The 23,526-nt window shown below is 44.2% G+C and overlaps 1 protein-coding gene across 4 annotated transcripts; it reads right to left on the reverse strand.

Moving 5' to 3' along the window:
• Positions 1–9,701: 9,701 nt before the first annotated feature.
• Positions 9,702–18,334, reverse strand: LOC119321938. Of its 4 annotated transcripts, none has more exons than XM_037595448.1 (10): positions 17,982–18,334; positions 12,702–13,016; positions 12,420–12,632; positions 12,235–12,327; positions 12,034–12,117; positions 11,459–11,831; positions 11,301–11,358; positions 11,035–11,087; positions 10,892–10,933; positions 9,702–9,921 (listed from the first exon to the last, which is right to left on the reverse strand). In XM_037595448.1, the coding sequence occupies exons 2-9, from the start codon at positions 13,014–13,016 to the stop codon at positions 10,896–10,898; spliced, it is 1,227 nt and encodes a 408-aa protein (XP_037451345.1). In that variant the 5' UTR covers positions 17,982–18,334; the 3' UTR covers positions 9,702–9,921; positions 10,892–10,895. The 4 variants fall into 4 exon arrangements, with proteins under 4 accessions (XP_037451345.1, XP_037451343.1, XP_037451342.1 ...); XM_037595446.1 differs by having other exon boundaries at positions 10,906–10,933; positions 11,459–11,846; positions 17,982–18,330; XM_037595445.1 differs by having other exon boundaries at positions 11,459–11,846; positions 17,982–18,329.
• Between the last annotated feature and the right edge of the window lie 5,192 nt (positions 18,335–23,526).

A 23,526-nucleotide genomic window follows, 5' to 3' on the forward strand; every position in this document is an offset into this window, starting at 1 on the left:
ATATATATGAAGGCGAGGGCGGCGGAGGGCAATGGCGCAGGACGGCGGCAAGGAGGTGGGTCTGCGTCTCGAACGTGGACTCATGGTCGCAGTGGCATAGAGGACGGGAGAAGGTCGACGTTGGACATGGACCGGCCACCTGTGAGCGTGCGTGTTTTGGTTCAATGATACGCGCGCGTGCACACACACACACACGTGTATATATCACAACAAAGCCTGCATGGTTACTTATCACGGATAGGAAGTCCGTGCGGAACGACCATCTTCTTCTTCGGCCAATACACTACAACGTTACTTATCGTGGACATGAAGTCTTCAAGGCCACTATCCGGAGGCGTAGATGTCACAACACGAAGAGCCGCAAATCCAAGACCCAACCTCCATTAAATTTTGCAGGGTTCACACAGTCACCTGAGGGTGCACCGACATGAAGGAGATGACGCCGCTGGACCGGACCACAAAGCAAAGCCACCATTGTCGACGAACCCTGGCCTCATCCTCCAGAACAGACGACAAAAATATGTGTGTGCCTACCATCGACACCGCCACAGACCACGCCGTTGAGATGCAAAGGCTTGAGGAATAATTATTCGCAGGCAGACGCACGACCACCAACAAAGATAACTTTATTATTCGCTGAAAGGAAGGAGGTCAGGGAGCGTTTGGTTACTGCGGCTACCCGATGGGAGATGGTAGTTCGGGCTATTTTCAACCGGTTTGGATGGCGGTCATGTAATAGGATAGGCATGTAGTGCTCCTATTTTTATTTGCCAGCCGGTTGTGGCTTTGTCCTTTTTGTTTAGCTCTTGTGAGCATTTGTTTACTTCTTAATATGAGACTTGGAGACTATTGCTGGATATTTTTATTAATAAGATGAGCCGTATGCATTTTTCTGATGCAGAGGCTGTTGTACACAATACATAATTTGTCATTAATTTAATTCCTTTACCTAGTACGTACAAGAGCAGGTTAAACAGGCAAATGGTTTTCTTCATAAGCATGCAATATAGATTCACAAAGGAGCAGATTGATAGCACCTATCCTTGTATAATTAGCATGCAAAGGAAAACATCACGAAACCAGCGAGAACCATCTACAATACTAGTGACGGCAGAGTATTAATACAGACAAATTAACATAAAGATACTGAATCTACCGAACACACACGACATGGCTGAAAACACTAGCAGCAGGAACAAAAAGACAGTCTAAAGCACTAGATAAACCTGATGGAGAATCGGCTAGAGCATGGACAGATTTATCTTGTACTAGTAATGATCAAATGCAACTTACAGTCTAGACATCGGTGCACTTGGTGTTCGTGGATGGAGTTTGTCGGAGACGATCTCGTAGAGGAAGCAGCGGTGGCGGAGACGATGTCGACGAGGACGTCGAGGAAGCAGTGGTCGCCGGAGACGATGTTGTCGAGGACGTCGACGAAGCAGCCCTCGCCGGAGATGATGATGTCGAGGACGTCGAAGGAGCGGTCGCGCGGACGCTGCCCAGAAAACTTTAGACCGCCCCCGTGCAGGGTCGAAGGATGCGACCGGAGTCACGGAGACACCGCTCGCCGGGCTGCCGTTGCACGACGGACAGCACGGCCGGCTTCGTTCCGACGACGGCTCAGCACTTGTGATATGTGAGGAAGGAGATGAAGATGTGTTGTATATTTCTCCCGATGCTCTCTACCATTTATAGAGATCAGGAAGGAAGCAGTCCAACGAGCAACGTTTCAATGAAACGTCTTGCCGAGCGAAGCACGGTGCACTCGTTGGAACCAGGAGAATCGGGAGGAACAACAGGATAATGCTCACGTCCTAGCAGAGGACTCGGGAAGGAGTTGCAGCTTGCCGAATGGCCAGCAACGTGTGTGCATGAAGTTTCAGTTTGTTACGTGACAGGATATGCCCAAAGCATCAGACTTGGAATTCTCTGAACCGATGCATTATTTCCAACAGTCCCCACCAATTCCAATGTCAGGTGCCAGAGCTAGAAGAAATAGAGATCATACCACAGTGCTGTTTATATATTAACTTTTCGACGATAGTCCCTTTTCGGGTTGAACTAACGTCTAGAACTTGAAGTTTCACTCACTCGCAGCTAGACAATGGACGAGACCTTGAATTGCTAGCTTTCTGCGACTAAGTTTCCCTTCAAGACTTTGCTAATATTGGGCCGCCAAGAACTAGGCCTCTGGTTGGAGCTTTAACGGTCATGCTCCTGTGTCTATTCGTGAGCTTTATAGAGAGTTCCCAAGTCTCATAGACTACGACCTCATAGTCAGGCTCATATAGGTGTGGCTTTTCGAGTGTACCCCGTAGGACAGTACCTCGCCTTTGTAAAGGACCTCAAAGCACATTAAGACATAAGTCATCCTACCATACAGTATGAGAGTACCGCATCTCCAACGGGAATGGGTTTTAGAATTGCACTCTTCAATTACACCGACAACTTGTTTTTCCCATTACCTACTTCACGGGATCTCCGATCACATAGGATGGGTTACCGCTGCAGTGTAACTCACATGGGTCTCATTCCCATTTCCCTTGATGCATTTTCAATCACGTTTCGTGATAAACCCTTAGTAAAGGGATCCGCCAGATTTTTCGAGGTGTGGACATAGTCCACAACGATTACTCCGGAGTGTCTTAATTTTTTGACGGATTTCAGGCGTCGTTTCACATGCCTTCTGGATTTCATATTGTCCTTTGTACTTTGAACCTTTGTGAGAACTGTTTGGTTATCACAGTACATGAGGACAGCCGGAATAGGCTTCTCGCCTACTGGTAAATCCATTAAGAGCTCACGTAGCCACTACGCCTCAACAGTGGCCGTGTCAAGTGCTACTAATTCTGCCTCCATGGTTGATCTTGTTATAATAGTTTGTTTACAAGATCTCCATGAGACAGCAGCACCACCGAGGGTGAATAAATATCCACTTGTGGCTTTGATCTCATCCGCGTCTGAGATCCAGTTAGAGTCACTATACCCTTCAAGTACCGCTGGGTACCCAGTATAGTGAATCCCATAAGACATGGTTCCCTTCAAGTATCTCAATACACACTCAAGTGCTGTCCAATGATCATTTCCCGGATTAGAAGTAAACCGGCTTAATTTACTAACAGCATATGAGATATCGGGTCTAGTGGCACTAGCCAGATACATAAGAGATCCTATAATTTGGGAGTATCTCAATTGATCCTTCCCTTGTCCATCATGCTTTCTAAGCTTTAGACTAGGGTCATAAGGTGTGGGAGCCTCTTTGCAATCCATAAACCCAAAGCGGGTTAGGACTTTCTCCACATAATGAGACTGCGTAAGAGCAATCCCATTCTCACCCTTGATCAATTTAATGTTTAGAATTACATCAGCCTCTCCCAAATCCTTCATGTCAAAACACTGGGATAAAAATGACTTTAAGTCTTTTACAACAACAATGCTTGTTCCAAAGATGAGTATATCATCAACATACAAGCATAAAATCACACCCTCACCCCCACCAAATCTGTAGTAAACACATTTATCGGCTTCATTTACAACAAAGCCTGCGGATGTCAAGGTTTTTTCAAACTTCTCGTGCCATTGCTTTGGCGCTTGCTTGAGGCCATACAAAGATTTCATCAACTTACACACCTTGCCTTCTTGTCCGGGTACTACAAAACCATCGGGCTGCTCCATATAGATCTCCTCATCTAGCTCGCCATTAAGGAAAGCCGTCTTCACATCCATTTGATGAACGTGGAAACCATATGAGGCAGCCAATGACAACATCACCCGGATAGTGGTTAATCTCGCAACGGGTGAGTAAGTGTCAAAGAAATCCTCGCCTTCTTTTTGGGTATACCCCTTTGCCACAAGCCTTGCCTTGTACTTTTCAATAGTACCGTCGGGCCTAAGCTTTTTCTTAAAGATCCATTTACATCCAATTGGTTTGCAACCAAATGGACGGTCAGTGATCTCCCAAGTCCCATTTGCAATGATGGAATCCATCTCGCTACGGACTGCATCCTTCCAGTACTCTGCATCAGAAGATGCATATGCCTCTGAAATGGACTTTGGCACATCATCCACGAGATACACAATGAAGTCATCACCAAAGGATTTTTCAATCCTTGGTCTCTTACTCCTTCGTGGAGCCACTTCATTATCATTCTCCACATGTGTGTGTTCACAATTTTCATGAGTGGGTAGTTCCAGAGTTGGATTAAAGTTTGCTTGACTAGATGATGCTCCTGTATTCTTCATGGGAAATATGTCCTCGAAAAATGTAGCATCTTTAGATTCCGTCACCGTGTTTACCGGCACATCCGGTACATCGGATCTAACTACTAAAAATCTATAGGCAACACTATTATGTGCATAACCAAGAAAGACACAATCAACCGTCTTAGGTCCGAGTTTGCGTTTCTTGGTTATCGGTATATTGACTTTCGCCAAGCATCCCCAAGCGCGCAAATACGAGAGATTAGGTTTCCTTTTTCCCCATCCTTCATATGGAGTCACCTCACTATTTTTAGTGGGAACCCGGTTAAGGATATGACAAGCGGTCAAGACAGCCTCACCCCACCATGCCTTAGACATACCTGCACTATTTAACATGGCATTCACCAAGTCCGTTAGAGTGCGGTTCTTTCTTTCGGCAACCCCGTTCGATTGGGGCGAGTAGGGCGGTGTCACTTCATGGATTATTCCATGCTCCGCACAAAATTGGGAAAATTCACTTGAAACATATTCTCCACCTCGATCGGACCTTAGACGTTTAATTCTTCCATTTAATTGGTTCTCGACCTCTGCCTTGTAGATTTTAAAATAGTTCAATGCTTCATCTTTAGTTTTAAGTAAGTACAGGTAGCAAAATCTAGTTGCGTCATCAATAAAAGATAAAAAGTATCTTTTCCCTGCCTTAGTCAGCACTCCACCCATCTCACAGAGATCGGAATGAACTAGTTCTAGTGGTGCCGTACTTCTTTCCTCGACCGCCAAAAAAGGCTTCCGAGGTTGCTTTGCTTGCACACATATCTGGCACTTAGAACCTCTGACTACGGAAAATTTAGGAATTAAATTCAGGCTGCTCATGCGGGAAATACTACCAAGATTAACATGACATAATCTGGAATGCCAAATGGATGCATCTTTATTTGAATTAAGAACACTAATAGTGTTGTGAACAAATTTATTCTCAGCATCCAACAAAGATGTGCGGAACAAGCCTCCACACTCATAGCCTTTCCCTATAAATAAACCAAATTTGGAAATAACAACTTTATTCGACTCAAAAACTAATTTGAAGCCATCTCGGCATAAAAGAGAGCCACTAATCAGGTTCCTATTTATTGAGGGCACGTACTGCACATTCTTTAAGGTAATGATTTTTCCTGATGTAAACTTCAGGTCAACCTTCCCTACTCCCAGAACAACAGCACCTGAGCCATTTCCCATCAAGATGGGGGAACCGCTTGTAGCCTGACAAGAGGAAAATAAATTAAGGTCAGCACATACATGAATGTTAGCTCCCGTGTCAACCAGCCATTCAGCGGATTGACACGCCATTAAAACAGCAGGGTTCGAATCATACCCCGCAGTACTAGGCTCGCTAACAACCACGTTGACAGTGTTCTGTCCGTTCTGCTGCCCACCCTTCTTGCCCTTCCTATTGTGGCATTTATTGGCCTTGTGGCCAGGCTCACCACACACATAGCAGATTATGCCTTCCTTCTTCTTCTTAAAGTTGGTTGTATTCTTGGCCTTTGGATTCTGTTGTTTCCCCTTGTACTTAGCACCAGATTTCTGCACAAAGTTGGCGTTTGAGGTGCCGTCATTTGCCATGGAAGGTGTGTCTTTAGCACGTGCCTTCTCTTCCACATCAAGGTGAGCAATCAGGTCATCAACCCTCATTGCCTCCCTCTTGTGCTTAAGCGTGGTGGCAAAATCTCTCCATGAAGGAGGGAGTTTGGCAATGATGCCCCCCACCACAAACTTGGCATTGACGTTCACATCAAACTGAGCCAACTCACTCACAATAGATGTAAGATCATGAGCTTGCTTGACGACGGAGACGCCGTCCACCATGCGGAAATCGTGGTACTGTTCAACCACATAAATCCATCGCCCTGCGTCAGAGACCGCGTACTTGTGATCCAGCGCCTCCCAAAGCTCTATTGCAGAGGTGACCCATGGTATACATCATAGAGCTGGTTCTCAAGGAGCGACAAGATGACAGCCACAACAATGTCGTTTGCTAACTCAAAGTCCATTACCTGCTGACGAGTCAGCGGCCTAACCTGTGGGATAATCCACCACATGCCCTTGGACAGGAGGTAGTGACGCACCTTGGACTGCCATCTCTTGAAGTTGTCACCGGCAAACTTTTCAGGTTTCATCAGTTCCGCAACATGAGCATCCATGACAAATCGGTCTAGAGTTTTCTGGATTGTTGTACACAATACATAATTTGTCATTAATTTAATTTCTTTACCTAGTACGTACAAGAGCAGGTTAAACAGGCAAATGGTTTTCTTCATAAGCATGCAGTATAGATTCACAAAGGAGCAGATTGATAGCACCCATCCTTGTATAATTAGCATGCAAAGGAAAACATCACGAAACCAGCGAGAACCATCTACAATACTAGTGACGGCAGAGTAGTAATACAGACAAATTAACATAAAGATACTGAATCTACCGAACACACACGACATGGCTGAAAACACTAGCAGCAGGAACAAAAAGACAGTCTAAAGCACTAGATAAACCTGATGAAGAATCGGCTAGAGCATGGACAGATTTATCTTGTACTAGTAATGATCAAATGCAACTTACAGTCTAGACGTCGGTGCACTTGGTGTTCGTGGATGGAGTTTGTCGGAGACGATCTCGTAGAGGAAGCAGCGGTGGCGGAGACGATGTCGACGAGGACGTCGAGGAAGCAGTGGTCGCCGGAGACGATGTTGTCGAGGACGTCGACGAAGCAGCCCTCGCCGGAGATGATGATGTCGAGGACGTCGAAGGAGCGGTCGCGCGGACGCTGCCCAGAAAACTCTAGACCGCCCCCGTGCAGGGTCGAAGGATGCGGCCGGAGTCACGGAGACACCGCTCGCCGGGCTGCCGTTGCACGACGGACAGCACGGCCGGCTTCGTTCCGACGGTGGCTCAGCACTTGTGATATGTGAGGAAGGAGATGAAGATGTGTTGTATATTTCTCCCGATGCTCTCTACCATTTATAGAGATCAGGAAGGAAGCAGTCCAACGAGCAACGTTTCAATGAAACGTCTTGCCGAGCGAAGCGCGGTGCACTCGTTGGAACCAGGAGAATCGGGAGGAACAGCAGGATAATGCTCACGTCCTAGCAGAGGACTCGGGAAGGAGTTGCAGCTTGCCGAACGGCCAGCAACGTGTGTGCATGAAGTTTCAGTTTGTTACGTGACAGGATATGCCCAAAGCATCAGACTTGGAATTCTCTGAACCGATGCATTATTTCCAACAGAGGCTGGGGTAAACCCCCTTTTGGAAAAAAAACTACCAACACAACCGGAAGGACGAGGACAGGCGGTGAAGGCCTGTCTAGAAATCTTAGAATGAGAGAAACCACATCTCCATCCGATAGACCGGGGACTCCCTGAACGCCCACATCGGCAGGGCCAACGGCCTACCGACAGAGGACAAGCGACGAGATGGAGTTCCCTAGACTGCCTCTCGCTAGGATTATGAGAGGTAGCGATACATCCCCAAGGTGTTAGTTTATGATCTTGTACACCTTGCTGCCAGGAAGCCTCTCCGATATAGCTAGCCTACAGTAAAGTTTCACCTCTTAGTTATACACACAAATTGACAAAAATATTGGGTGATGTGGCCACTGACTACTCGATCTTGATCGGCTAGAAAACCCACATGTCACTTCATGTGGAGAGTAGAGCCATAGAGGCGTTGTAAGCACACCACATAGATGGCCTTCAGGGAGGCCTCCTCGTCAGTTGCATGGCGGAGGATCTCGTGGCCGAGGCCACATCCCTGGATGATGGTGCGTCGTTTGTGTGACTGTACCAGAGATAGAGGATGGAATACTAGATCAATGGAGAGAGGCACAGAGCAGGCTTCTTGACCTGGTCGGTGGCGCTTGCTTTCTTATGCGGTGGTGGTGATGGAGGCAAGCTAATCCACAAGATAACACATCGTCTGTAGTGACCTTGCTTGAAACAACATCAAACTAGACCAAAAAGTCTATGTAAGTGGAGCCCACGTGTACGGATGAATGCTTAATTGTACATACGTGCAACTCAATTGGAGCTAGCAAATCTTATGCTTAAGTGGTGCGTGTATCTTTGTCAGGCACACCAACAAGTTCCGTGATTCGTTCTTAACACATGATTTATATAAAAGTTAAATTTTTTGTACAAGCTATAACTAGCCATAGAGCATGCATGGTTACTGATGTCTTATGCCGGGATATGCACGATTATGCATGTGGGGATGCATGCATTCTCCTTTTTGAGCAACAGTGGGGATGCATGGATAGGCGTGAGCATTGTGTTTTCTCAGTGAGCCATATATGGAGTGATGGTGAGCCTCCTTTTATTGATGGGCCACTTCGGCCCGCTCAGAGGATGAGGCTTTGAGCCGCTCTATAATTTCGGCGGGCAGGCTGTGGGCTACTGGGAGTATAATCATCTAGAGATCGGCTACTGGGAGCGGTAGCAGCAGTATGCAGAGATCGGGACGGTGTGTATTTGGGCTCCGCTGTTGTGGTGTTTGCAAACTTGACTAATCCTTCCAACCGTGAGGTTTACACGGCTCGCGAGGCGTTGGCACTAGCAACAGACCTGAACTTACAAAGAATACACATTGCTTCAGATTGTGATGGGGTGTTCAAAGATATCCGGAATGAATCTGGTGGAGAACAGGGCGCCATCGTAAAGGAGATTAATTTCACCAGGAATTCTTTTGCTTTTTGTATGATACGCACACTCGTGCGTATTCGAGAAAAAATAAGTCATGAGCGTAGTTTGTTTAATTTCAAAGCTCACCACCTTTATCGTTGTACCATAGGATCATGTTCTGCCATTGTTACCACAGTTACCTCAATAACCACGGTTACCATTTACTACCACTTCACCATCACTACTAGAGACATGAGTTTTAGCCACCAAGGTGATCGGTTGCTAAAGGTACAAAATTGGTGGCTAGTGGTCTATTGGTACCAACACTACTTGGTCGCTTCGTGGTGGCTATAGTCTAGTCGCTATAGATATTGAGCGACCAACATTGAGAACCCTGGTCACTAAATGTCATACCAATAGCTACCAACCAAATCTGGTGACTAATGGCATCTAGGGACCAAGGGAGACTTGGTGACTGATGACATCTAGAGACCATGGACGACTTGGTTGCTAAAAATGTACAGCAACCATGTACATGGTTAGTGGCTAGAGATATCAAGTGACCAGCCAAGGCTTGGTGACTAAAAGAATGTAGAGACCAATTACATGTTGGAGACTAGACATCTTTTGTAACCAAAAAATTGTAAACCTTGGTAACTACATGCATGAGAAAGCAACTATATCATAGGTACAATATATTGTCACACGCTGACATTTGCAGTATGCAAGAAATCTCAGAATTTTAGACATTTGGCAGTTCAGAATCAACATTCAGAAGTTCAGAATCAACATTTGTAAACTTATGATCCAAACATTACACGCTAAACTGAATTTTGTTTTGCAAGTAGGAAATACCACTCTAGCATTTGCAAAGTACAGTACCACGTTTAGTACTGATCTGAACATATGATCCAATCAGTAAACCCCAATATGATCCAAACATTACATTTAGCATTTGTACACTGAATTTTCTTTAGATCCAACTAGTTTTCTCTTCTCAGTCTTTAGCGCGAGTATTGCTTTCCGCTGCTCCTCCAAGGTCATCTCCTATATAATGGTGGCCAGAGCACATGTTATTTCATTAACAAACATCAGAAAGAGTGCAAGCATGCCAATAAACTAAGCTAGAGACACCAAATTGCCAGTCACTTGATCAGCTTTGCCATAGCTCAGAAGCTCAACAACATCACAGGAAGAAAAACTGCACACATACACAGGAAATACATTTGTACGTAGCTAACTCTAAATCACCTACCTACTTTGCCACCTACCTACTTTTAATTTCTACTATACATTTGTACATAGCTAACTCTGAATCACATTATTCTCCAACTCCCATGGGTCAGAAATCAATAACTATCCAATTGTCCACCAAGAGACGTCGCTGGATAATGAACTAACGAATCGTGTGAAACCAACATTAAGGAACATGGTCAGGTCAGGTCTAGCAAAAGTAAACAGACTGCATACGTGATTACATCCAAGACTTGAGCTAATCTACGTACACTTAATATTATCAGCGTCGCAGCAAACTAATCAAATAAAAATGAGCGCATTAAATTAACTTAAACTGGTGTTAATAACCAGAGTGCATGGGTGGTGGCAGAACTCGACTAAGCGAGAGTAAATGTGGTCAAGAGAATTCAGTCAGATAAGTAGATTGATCTGGCATTTTGAAGAAGCAACGGGGTGGATCTAGGTGCACCGGCACACCCAAAAATTCAGAGGCCAGTAGTGTTTAAGGCTAGCTAATCGTCAATGAAGAAATGGCAAGTTAACTAGTGCCAAGCCGTGTCATTCGCCCAAGACGAGAAAGACAAGCTTGTGCCGGCGATTAACTAATAGAATGACTAGGTAAGGCAGAGAATTAATCGGCAATGCAATGTGCCTTTCTTGAGATGTGGTAGCAGGCACGAAAAGCAGGGAAAGTGCAGCATTGAATCGTGTCGGCCAAGGGAAAGCACTGCAGGAGCGTGTTTGGTTGGTGAGGTAAACAACATAAAATAAAGCTAGCAACCTGATCATGAATACCTGGACCCTCCATCCGACACCAGAGAGCCTGTGATTCACAAATTTGGACCATCAAGATTAAGATCATGAAGAAATTTGCCAAATCACATAGTATTTTGATTGTTTGAAGGAGAGGCAAACTGATCATACCATTGCCATCAGAAGAAGAAGTTGGAGCAGGTCTATATCCTGGCCTCAAATGACTGTTGAAAATGTATACATGTATTACTAGCTATACATTGGAATTTGTAAGTCCATATATTCATGATGAGTATCTTCATTTTCTGTTACAGAATTATTAGCAAGAACTATCTTGATTAGAAGATCTCGATACCAAGTACACTGCTATATCTAAGCAAGCTGCAGGTGTAGGAGGCATCATCTAAAATACCAGAGCATGGGAAAAATAACATTACCTTGCAAATGATCTTGGAAAACTTGACATCCTTTCTACAGTGTTAGATATCAGCGAACCTGTGGCAGAAATTGGAATGCTTTATAAAAGGCAATATGCTACATGTATTTTCAGTGAATAAAAAATGCCAAAAATAGTTGAGATTGATGTGTTGCATACCTATTCCGTCAGATGGCATTGGCCGCTCAGTTGTGAAACCTAGCCCTGTTGCACTAGTGCCGTCCATAGGAGGTGAAATGCCAACCAAGTTAGACACGACACTTTGTAGCCAATCGATCTTCTTCTGTTGAGCTTCAAGTTGAGATTGTTGAGCCTCAATTTGAGTTTGCTGCGTAGCAACAATCTCCTTTGTAGAGGCCAATTCTTCCACTACATGCTGAGTTGAGCTTGATGCGCTTGAGTAAGCCCTTCTATTTGGTTTTGGTCCATGACCCCGACCTCTGACGTAACCATATGCCTTACCTAGCACATGCTCGCAAATCTGTTGCTCTGTTAAAGGTACTTCACCCTCCTCTATAGGTTCCTTTTGCTTCTGCAACATTTCTTCCTGCATTAATAATTATTTGTACCTATATCATGCACATCTTCCTAATAATAGTGCATCATCTAGTTCTGCCATCACTACTACTTAAAAGTACAAGAACCATTTCTTGCTCTCTAGTTCTCATTTGTATCTAAGTATTCCCATTGCTTAATCTCTCTCAACAGAAATTAATTTGTTACATGGTACTTACATGTTTATTCCTGGCATCTTCTGATGCCCATCCCTTCTTATCACTAGAGTAACACTCCTTGTATAGTCTGATATCGCCACAATTCTGATGATACAAGATTCAAAGTCAAAAGACATGAATATAATAAGACAACTACAAGTTTTGATATTCTGCTTTCACCACAATTGTGACACAAGATAAAGATAAGTAATAGTGACTTACTAATTCATGTTGAACCGCTACAAATGACTTTGTTCCCTTCTTGTGAACATAAGGTAGGTTTGAGCGGTTAGCCTTCCCAATTGTGGACCGTTTCTGCATATGGTAGTTTTTTGTAAACAAATAAGGCAGGGTCAAGTGATAAGATAGATGCAAAACTGTTGACATCCATTCAAAGACTACCATACCTTAAATTCTTCTGTTTCAAAATGATCACAGAGCCAAATCCAGTCTCCAACTCTATTATCAATAAGGGGAGGATATGGATTGCTTCTAGCATCATCACCAGATTTTACATAATGTTCATAACACTTGTGACGGAAACTTTTGTAGCTTGAAGAGAATAGAAGATCCACACAGCCTTTGACATGATCTTGGGTGAAATCAAGATTGAACTTAAGCTACGAAGAAAGAACTCAAAATTAAAACTATACATATTCTAAGTTAGAAAGTTTGATAATCTTACATACCTTTAGAAGTTCATACAACGGCTCCTTATCATCCTCAGTCAGACTATGCCACCCGGCACGTTGGATAGGTGCATGGTACCGTGTAAGAAGTCCAATCTCTCTGGAAAGTAATTCATTATTTTCTCCAATAGGTCTTCTCTCTTCGGAGATGGTCAAGTTTAGTGGATGACCTGCCCTTTTGATCAAACGCTCCAAGCCCTTTCCCTTATTTATCCCACGTACCTTCCTGGATTTTGATGCTGAGGTACACCCAGAATGTTGACCTTGAGATTGCGGGGTATTTCTTGGTGGCCGGACTGTTCGTCCAGGTCCCATCTGCCATAGAATTAAAAGAATGGAACAATACCCAGATTGTTTATATTAGGAAGATAGGGAAATCAGATTTGCTACGTCAACAGAAATAAACCACGAGTTACATAGTAATTAGATATATTGTGGCAACATAAATAAATCATAAGTATCAATAATAATTCGAAATAACCTGAGACAGGACATATATAGTCTAATATAACCTAAAACAAGATACATATAGTCTGATATAACCTGAAACAGGATACATATAGTCTGATATACACTGAAATAGAACACCATTATTCTAATATAACCTGACACGGGACACATGTAGTCTAACATAACCTGAAATAGGAGACATATAACCCGATACAACACATAATTATTCTACTACTCTGGTTCCTCTTCAGAATTATCCTGAGAGACATGGCTCTCCTTCAAAGATGCCAACTCTTTTGGATCAGTAACAATTTCTGGTGCAACATCATGTCGACACGAGATATTGCCTTCAAAAGTTTCATCTATGGAAACATTGGTAGCTTCCTCCTCTTGAAATGCAATATCATCGCTAGCATCATCTTCATTGACTTGATTCCAAACCTCTGGATCAAAAAGATGGCGATGCGGAGCCTTCTGCACAACTAGCCAATCTCCCTTCAATTTTGTATCACGTACATAGAAGACTTGGCTCACTTGACTAGCTAGTACAAAGGAGTCATTTTGGTACCACTTGCTTCCTGTATTAACACTAACAAAGTCGTCATCGATCCTCACAGGCTTGTTACTCTCTAAATCATACCATTCACACTCAAATAAAGCAACATGTCGATCATTGGGGTAATCCAGGACATATATATTTTTAAGAATACCATAATATGTGATATTTTGCCCCTTATGTTGTCCCTCTGTGCATACACCACTGTTCTGACTTTTACGACCCTCTTCACGCTCCTTTGTCAAGAATCTAACACCACCAGCAATGCATCCTGAGAATCTGTGTACTCTCTTATGCGGTCCAATTGCCAATGCATACAAACAGTCAGACACTAGGGATGCTCCTTGGTTGCGCAGATTGATCACCTAAATTCCACAAGTAATGCAAGTTAACTCATGGAAGCCATTGCCTGGATTGTTCTAGCATGATTGGCGAAGCCATTGCAAGTTAACTCAAGTAATAGCATGGACTTACTCTTTGGCGCAGCCATGAACCAAACTGTTCATGTTGCCTATTTTCAATATTATCTGCACCTTCAACCAGTAGGGCATCCTCATGCTCACTAGAAAGAAATGTCGAGGGATGAGTTTCTAACTAGTTGAGGATGTATAATTATAACTTAAAGTTTATAACATGTATACTTACTATAGGTATTCTTGTAGTTCCTCGCAATTATTTAGCACATACCAAGACAAAGAATCATACTGATCTTGTGTTAACATAAGGTCATCCCTATGGCCAAAAGCATGGAAACTAGTTGAGAATACCGAGAAACGATCAAGTGGTTGTCTCTCCCCATCAAAGTTCCGCTCTTGTCTATTGAACCTTGTCTCAATTCCATGTAGATACATGGAGCAGAATGTTGAGCACTCCTTCATAACATAAGCTTCAGCAATTGAACCCTCTGGGTGTGCCCTATTGCTCACCATGCCTTTCAAAGTACCAAGGAACCTGCAGCCCAAATTTTCTTACTACAACACATTTTTACACACTAATAGAACTGTAAAGGGTGGAAGGACTAATGTTATGAAGAACAAGCTACCTTTCAACGAAGAACATCCATCTGTATTGTACAGGACCTCCAAGCCTTGCTTGTTGTGGTAGATGCACTGCTAAGTGCACGCTGATATCAAAGAATGCAGGTGGGAGAATCATTTCTAGTTTGCACAACACAATTACTATTTGTTGTTCCAACTTATCCAAGATATCCAGCTTCAATGTCTTGGAGCATAATTGGCGAAAAAAACTACCAAGCTGCAGAAGTGCATCACATATATCTTTATGCAGAAATCCTCGCATTCCAATCGGGAGTATTCTCTGAAGAAGAATATGGTAGTCGTGTGTCTTCAACCCAGTTATTTTCCCATCTTTACTTATACCTTTTGATATATTTGCAGCAAATCCATCTGGGAAGCAAATAGATTCTAGGAATTGCAGAAACTCAAGTTTCTCATCTCTGGTTAATGTGTACCATGCATGATGCTTTTCTACGCTACTTCCCGTATCATTCAAGTGTAGATCTTCTCTGATATTCATGTCTTCTAAGTCCTTGCGGGCCTTAAGTGTGTCCTTGGACTTGCCATCTATGTTTAATAAAGTCCCGAATAAGCTCTCACAAATGTTCTTTTCAATGTGCATGACATCAAGATTGTGTGGCAATTTCAGATCCTTCCAATATGGTAGCTCAAACAAGATGCTCATCTTTGTGAAATTTTTCCCTGGCATGTCCTTTGAAGATGCCTTTCTTTTCTTATTTCCAGGGTGTTTTCCGTATTTGAAGCCCTGGAGATGATCTAACTTCTGCAACAATTCAAAAATGTCTTTCCCAGATAGTTGTTTTGGTGGCAACGCTTTCTCATTCTTACCATTGAAGGCCTTACTTTTGCGCCACCTATGGCGAATAGGCAAGTACCTCCTATGGCCTAAGAAACCAATTTTGCTTCGAAGTGGTTGCGAATAGGTTCCATCTAGGCAAACAGGGCATGCCTTGTAGCCCATTGTAGAATACCCAAATACTGAACCTAGTGCTGGAAGGTCGTGGATAGTCCATAGCAATATTGCACGCATATTGAAAGTACCTCCTTCAACAGCGTCAAAAGTAACAACTCCTGGATTAAATAATTGCTTTAGTTCTTCAACCAATGGCCTCAAATACACATCAATGTCCCTTCCCGGTGACTTCTTCCCAGGGATCAATAATGTCATGAGCAGGAAGGGCTCTTTCATGCTTCTCCATGGAGGCAAGTTATACACAACTACAATGACAGGCCACACACTATATGAGCTACTCATAATTCCAAATGGGTTGAAACCATCGGTGCCAACCCCGAGCCGCAAATGGCGAGGGTCTTCTTCCAGCCAGAGATATTTCTTATCCATATGTTTCCAAGCATCGCCATCCGGAGGACCCCTCAACACATTTGGTTCGACAACTCTCTTATCCCTATGATAACGCAAATCTGAAGCTATTTCCTTGTTCATGAACAACCGTTGTAATCTAGGGATTAAGGGAAAGTAGCGCAACACTTTCTGAGGTACTTGCTTCCCCTTGCCCTTCTGTGTCTTCCACCTCGATTCCTTACAAACTGGGCACTCATCCTTGTCCTCATGCTCCTTCCAGAATAGAACACAATCATTTTTGCAAGCATCAATACTTTCATAACCTAGCCCTAGATCTCTCAACATCTTCTTTGCTTCATAGTACGTGGCTGGAAGCGAGTTACCAGCTGGCAAAGCCTCCTTTTGAAGCTTGAGTAACATGTCAAAAGATTTGTTGCTCCAATGGTTAAGATCTTTGAGGTGTACCAGCTTTAAAACAAAGGATAGCACCGAGTGGCCTTTGCAGCCCGGGTATAGCTCACGTTGTGCACTTCTCAGCAAGCCGTCAAATCTGGTCGATGACTCATTGGGCTCCGGAATGCTACCTCCAGCAGGATTATGGTTCTCTTGCTCATCAACCCCAACCGTGGCTCTATGGATATCTCCTAGCAGATCTTGGACCATATCAAATCCATCAAAATCATCAAGATCTTCCTCATTTTCAAGTGACTCATCAACTTGGTCTTCATCATTGCTAACTTGTTCTCCATGGAATATCCATTTTGTGTATGAAGTTTGTATACCATACAATAACAAATGGGTTCGAACTTGACTGACACTCTGCTGACTTATATTCATACAAGTTTCACAAGGGCAACGCATCTTATCATTGCCGCTGTTATGTTGACAAGCAAAATCAATGAATGCATTCACCCCTGAAATGTAATCACTTGAAAACCTATCAGGCAACCTCATCCAACTCTTATCCATACTATATCTTTTCCTGCACAAGCACTCTACAAGTGAACCAAAGTACTAGAAATGTAAAATATAACAACATAACCACATTAGCTACAAATCATTATATCTACCGGTAAACACCTCAATCACGAAAGGAATCAGGCTAGATATGTCAATCATTTTCAACCAGTCCACCCGACATGATAAACTAATTGATCTACTGAATTTCGGTTAAATCAGGCTTATATTTATCAAAATAACAATCCTACAGTACCCCATATATATGTCACATTGCCACTGTATTTTCAAAAGAAAACTTGCACTTTATCAAACTAAACACGCAGCTTGCTTATGTAATTATTTTATATGTAGTAACATTATACTAAAATATAATATCACAACAACAGCAGCCATGGAACTCTATAATTTTATACTAGAATTGTATACAAAGACAGTCTTCAAATATTATATTACAACATTATACAAAGACAGTCTTCACAGAACAGTATTTGAAGATAGTCATCACAGAACTGCATATCCTTTCTAAACATTGTACTACTGACATATACTACAAGTCCTGATGTTGTAAGTATCAATATGCAGTAACATTATGCTGTATATTTTACTACAAGCAAAACCAAGACTATATGTATATTATGGCCCGGTTGGGCACGGCAGTATTGCCATTATTCTACTACTCTGGTTTTGAAGAGGATAATCTAACTCTCAGGATAATCTAACTCTCAGTATTGCCATTATTCTACACAACACATCAACCGGACCAAGCCAATATTGACATTATATTCAAATCACACAACCGAACTCTACATGGTAGGCCAAGCCAGTTTCCAAATCACAAACGGTAAGCTACATGTATATTTTACTTACACATTTCCACAAACACTGAAGTGCATGATCTAGCCATCAAGTACTCCAAGGAAATTAATGGAGAGACACAGGGAAGGAGGCAAGGACAGAGAGGAGATCAGTCTTACGGGTTGAAGCTTTTTCTGGTGTTGACGGTGAGAGCGAGATCTCGTTGGCGAGCTTGGGGCGTCGGTTCCTGCAGAGCTGGTTGGGGTTGGGGAAGGAGGAACCCTAGGCGCCCCTTCCCTTCGACCACGCGGCCGCTGCCGCCGCTGCTTCACCTCCCCCACGCAGCCGAGCTGCCACCACCGCCGCAAGGGACAAGCCCGCCGCTGCCGTCGCGAGGAACACGCCCGTCGCCGCCGCCGTCGTGAGGAACACGCCCGCCGCTGCCGCAAGGAAGAGCCCCCCTCTCTTCTGCCGCGAGGAAAACGCCAGCCGTCGTGGGGAGCGCGCCCTCCGCCTTCCGCCGCCCCCTCCGCCGGCAGGAACGAGTCAGCCACCAAGGAACGCGTTGGCCGCCGCCAGGGATGTCGATCTGATTTGGGGGATTTGGGGAGACGCTAGGAAGGTGACTTGCCTTTTTGCATACTAGCCCTTGGTTGCTATTTCTCCACTGGATACAAAGTCGTGAGGGTACAACACATAGGCCTATGGTGACCAAGGAACTAATTAGCTGGTTGCAATTAGTACATCTTCAGCCACCAAACCGCTTGGTGACAAAATATCTGGTGGCAAATGATATATTTTCTTGTAGTGCATGTTCACCATGTTACCATTTTATCACGGTTTTCATGTTTCCCACGTGTCCCATGGTTCCCACATTTAATACGTACCATTTTACCCCATATATTGTTTAACCACAACCTGCCATATTAGCACGGCTCCCAAGTTTTTTACTCTTACCACGGTTACCGTTTGTTTACCATGTTACTCTGTCACTTTCCCACGGGGATCAATTGCCAACACTTACCACTTAGTTTTGTTTGCAACTCCTCTTTCCCAATGAGAAAACAGAGCACCTACCATTTTACCATTACCAGCTTTTATCATGCTTTTTATTTTAACACGTTAACCACATTTATAATTCTAGAGCTAATACGTGCAACAAACCCCGACTTCTGGGAGGGGCGCATTTATTAGATAAAAGGCTGACACGGGCTCTGCTCGCTGATCCGATGATTCATGATAACTCGACGGATCGCACGGCCTTCGTGCCGGCGATGCGTCATTCAAATTTCTGCCCTATCAACTTTCGATGGTAGGATAGGGGCCTACCATGGTGGTGACGGGTGACGGAGAATTAGGGTTCAATTTCGGAGAGGGAGCCTGAGAAACGGCTACCACATCCAAGAAAGGCAGCAGGCACGCAAATTACCCAATCCTGACACGGGAAGGTAGTGACAATAAATAATAATACCGGACGCATTAGTGTCTGGTAATTGGAATGAGTACAATCTAAATCCCTTAACGAGGATCCATTGGATGGCAAGTCTGGTGCCAGCAGCCGTGGTAATTCCAGCTCCAATAGCGTATATTTAAGTTGTTGAAGTTAAAAAGCTCGTAGTTGGACCATGGGCCAGGTCGGCCGGTCCGCCTCACGGCAAGCACCGACCTACTCGACCCTTCGGCCGGCATCACGCTCCTAGCCTTAATTGGTCGGGTCATGTTTCCGGCATCATTACTTTGAAGAAATTAGAGTGATCAAAGCAAGCCATCGCTCTGGATACATCAGCATGGGATAACATCATAGGATTCCAGTCCTATTGTGTTGGCCTTCGAGATAGGAGTAATGATTAATAGGGACAGTCGGGGCATTCGTATTTCATAGTCAGAGGTGAAATTCTTGGATTTATGAAAGGCGAACAACTGCGAAAGCATTTGCCAAGGATGTTTTCGTTAATCAAGAACAACAGTTGTGGGCTCGAAGACGATCAGATACCGTCCTAGTCTCAAGCATAAACGATGGCGACCAGGGATCGGCGGATGTAGCTTATAGGACTCCGCCGACACCTTATGAGAAATCAAAGTTTTTGGGCTCCGGGGGGAGTATGGTCGCAAGGCTGAAACTTAAAGGAATTGACGGAAGGGCACCACCAGGCGTGGAGCCTGTGACTTAATTTGACTCAATACGGGGAAACGTACCAGGTCCAGACATAACAAGGATTGACAGACTGAGAGCTCTTTCTTGATTCTATGGGTGGTGGTGCATGGCCGTTCTTAGTTGGTGGAGCGATTTGTCTGGTTAATTCCGTTAACGAACGAGACCTCAGCTGCCAATAGAGTCGTGTGTTGAAATTGGCGCGGTGCGGTGCGATGTAGTGAATGGACACCCCTAGTCATTACCATCGTTCCACCGTTGCCAATAGAGTCGTTGATATATCTGTAACAGTGGTACTTTGCCACCATTGCCATTGTTCCACCGTTGCCACATTTTCACCATTGCCACATTTCACCATTGCCACATGTCCACCACTTACCGCGGTTGACACTATGATCACCATTGCCACTAAAAACAGTTGACATTAGTACCACCATTGACACGTGCCCACCTTTGCCACATTTCCACCACTTACCACGATTGGCACTATTGTCACTGTTGGCACGTGTCCACTTTGCCACGTTTCCACCACTTACAACGGTTGGCACTATTATCACCATTGGCATGTGTCCACTTTGCCACGTATCCACCACTTAACGCGGTTGGCACTATTATCACCATTGCCACTTAGAGCAGTTGACATTATTAGCACCATTGGCACGTGTACACCTTTGCCACATTTCCACCACTTACAGCGGTCGGCACGATTATCACCGTTGCCACTTACAACGATTGACATTATTACCACCGTTGGCACATCTACACATTTCCGCCACTTACCGCGATTGGCACTATTGTCGCCATTGACATGGTTGCCATGTTTCCACCATTGCCATTTACCAACATTGCCACCATTACCAACATTTCCACAATTGCCACGTTACCACGGTTGCCACGTACCACGTACATCTCCGCCACTTTCTCACCATTGCCACCATTACCACCGGTGACACTAAATTACTAACTTCACCGCTTTCTCACCATTGACACTATTACCACCATTGACACTATTCCGCGTAACGTTTTATTTGGATACAACTGTAATGTTTATCAAGTACAAAGCAAGTAATTTTATGTAAACTATGCACCAAACCATAAAAGAAAATGCAATTTCATGCAGGTTGAGCTTGCTCATCTAAGACCAAATGGAAAGTATGTATTTGGTACACATCTTAATTGTTGAATCCATAACACACGGAAGACATCTTTCGCGATATAATAATTGGTAAACAAGCAATGTAACGGTCATAGGACAAACCATTCGAAGGTTGTTTTTCATATTCTAGAACTATCTCCCTGCAAATAAAAGTATGTAGATAATTCTCAACTTTAATTTTTGGCACACAAGCATGATTCAAGAAACGTCGATAGACTTTATAGATCCCTGTCATGGTATATAAGTGAACTAAAATAGATACAAATACCAACACATATATGTAATTCACTGAAGTGGCACAAATTAAAATCTGGGCCTGTGTTTTTTGGCTAAGCTAAGAAATAATAATAAAATGTAGTGTTTCAAATAGAAACCATGTTATAATCCTTTTAATTGACGCTTCAAATTAAGTGTAATAAATTTCCCATGACTAACGTTAAGATTATATAATAATATATTTTTAGTATTTATTGTATCATTACATGGTGGCTACTAACAAAGAAAACTAGTAAGTCAACACAATTTATCAAAACTAATTAGTATCACATGTTGAAAATGATTATTTGTGATTTTACAAGGTAAAAAAGTTTAGTCTAAATAACACACCACCTGAAAACGAAATCGAGTTTGACTGTGCGACTAGATAAGTTCGCCATTGTCATTCCATCTGCTGTTGTCAACGAGACGCGTCTGGCAGAGTCGGATGGAGTAGCGAGGAGCACCTGTTTGGGGACAGTGCGCGCTCGGAGGAAAAACAATGACCCCTGGAAGCTAACCTGTACACCTTTTAACCGCGGAAAATCATGCTTGGGTCGCCGTGGTGATCGAGCTCCAAGGACGACGGTGACCGTGCAGTGAGCAGCGGTGGCCCGTGGTTGACGAGGCGGGCGAATGGAAGCTGTGCTGCACCGTCGGTGTAGAGGGGCAGCGGCGGAGGGCGACTCGGTGGTGGCAGTGGTGGTGGTGTGGGTGGTGGTGGTGGTCGATGCGCGGAGGAGTCCCCGGTGATCGTGACGCCAGACGAAGATGCGACGCCGGAGATGGTCGCCGCAGGATCCACGGTCGGCGCAGCCTTGTGGGCCTCGTCCACATCGGCTTGCATGAGGTCGATCTGCTTGGACAGAAGCTTGAGTTAGGCGGAGCTTGGTCGTTGCAGGAGAGCTTTGCCTGGTGGCGTTCGTCCGCGGTCTTCTGGCTCGCGTCCTGCCGGCGAATCACTGACTCGAGAAGGCCCTGAAGCTTGTTAGTGGTCTTCGTCATCGCGTCCAGGACACGGCGGGTCTGCGCCGAGGGTTTGGATGGCGGCGCCGTCGTCTCGCTCCGAATCGATCCGAACCCCGAGCAGGATTTTGTGCGATTTCGCCGGAGCGGCTCGCACCTGGCTCAGTGGATGTTACCGGACGATCAAGAGAATAGGAGAGCGGCCGCGCGGCGTGGATTGGGGAAACTTTTTTGGCTCTGAATACCAGATTGTCACGCCCCGATCTAGATGGGATTTGGGGAGAGATGAGAAGGGGATCGGGGTGAGGAAGGAGGAGAAGGTTAGGTGAGAGCGAGAAGGCAATCGAGGGAGAATTAGTTCATTTCTTTTTGCATGCTATTCTCGTCCACTGGTTCCGTTACAAATAGGCCACAGCTGGCCCCTCACACACGCCAACACTTGGCTTAACACGCACGCATACGCTGGCCCCTGGACCCCAGGATGACTTGGTCGTTACGAGTGGCAATTTGCACTCACACTCGTTAGTCCGTTGTAGACTGGGCTGCAGGCGTGACATTAATCCACAAGGATCTGGGGTTAGTGTTTTATTTTAGGTTCTTGTTACGAGTAGTTTGCTGCCCCTCGTGATGTGCGCCCAAACAAATTCAGCCAAACTCTCTGCTTTTGTCTGTTCCAGGTCTGCTGTAAATCATTAAGAACAAGTTCCATTTCCTGTGACAGCTAAATGCCTAAATGCATCGATCGATCTGCGCAGATGTGGCAATCCCAATCAAGAGCATGTACGCAGTACTCTACTTATATTGATTGATATTCACAGCCCAATGGTGGACCTATTAATTAGGTTTGTCTCGATATTTGCAGGCTGCTGCTAATTAAGACCTTGCAGTACATATCTCAGTCTCGTCATTTGCGCTCATTTGATGCTTCCGACTTTGTGAACATTCTATGCATATCGATAGGGAAAGAAACATTCACAGCCTGGCTGCGTTGGAGTAAATAGCATAAAACTACTACTTTACAGGCTAGGGTTCCAAAAAATTACCGGTTTTTAATTTTTCTCAGATAACTACCAAGTAAGCGGTCCGCTGTTTCAAAAAACCCTAATCATAGAGTGCTTTAAAATTGATCGCAATTATGACAGTTGGGACCCGCATGTAAAAAAACCGTTAGTTTGACCATCTGTTTGACCGTTAC

This window comes from Triticum dicoccoides, chromosome 6B (genome assembly GCF_002162155.2).
Source record: "Triticum dicoccoides isolate Atlit2015 ecotype Zavitan chromosome 6B, WEW_v2.0, whole genome shotgun sequence".
Lineage (NCBI taxonomy): Eukaryota > Viridiplantae > Streptophyta > Magnoliopsida > Poales > Poaceae > Triticum > Triticum dicoccoides.

What these genes read in the sequence shown, in the direction of transcription:
- LOC119321938 (XM_037595445.1), bottom strand. Translation starts at nt 13,016, where the DNA reads ATGGGACCTGGACGAACAGTCCGGCCACCAAGAAATACCCCGCAATCT. An exon ending in CGTTGTATGAACTTCTAAAG is followed by an intron (nt 12,633 to 12,701) that starts GTATGTAAGATT and finishes CTTTCTTCGTAG; the next exon opens with CTTAAGTTCAATCTTGATTT. An exon ending in TTGAAACAGAAGAATTTAAG is followed by an intron (nt 12,328 to 12,419) that starts GTATGGTAGTCT and finishes TACCATATGCAG; the next exon opens with AAACGGTCCACAATTGGGAA.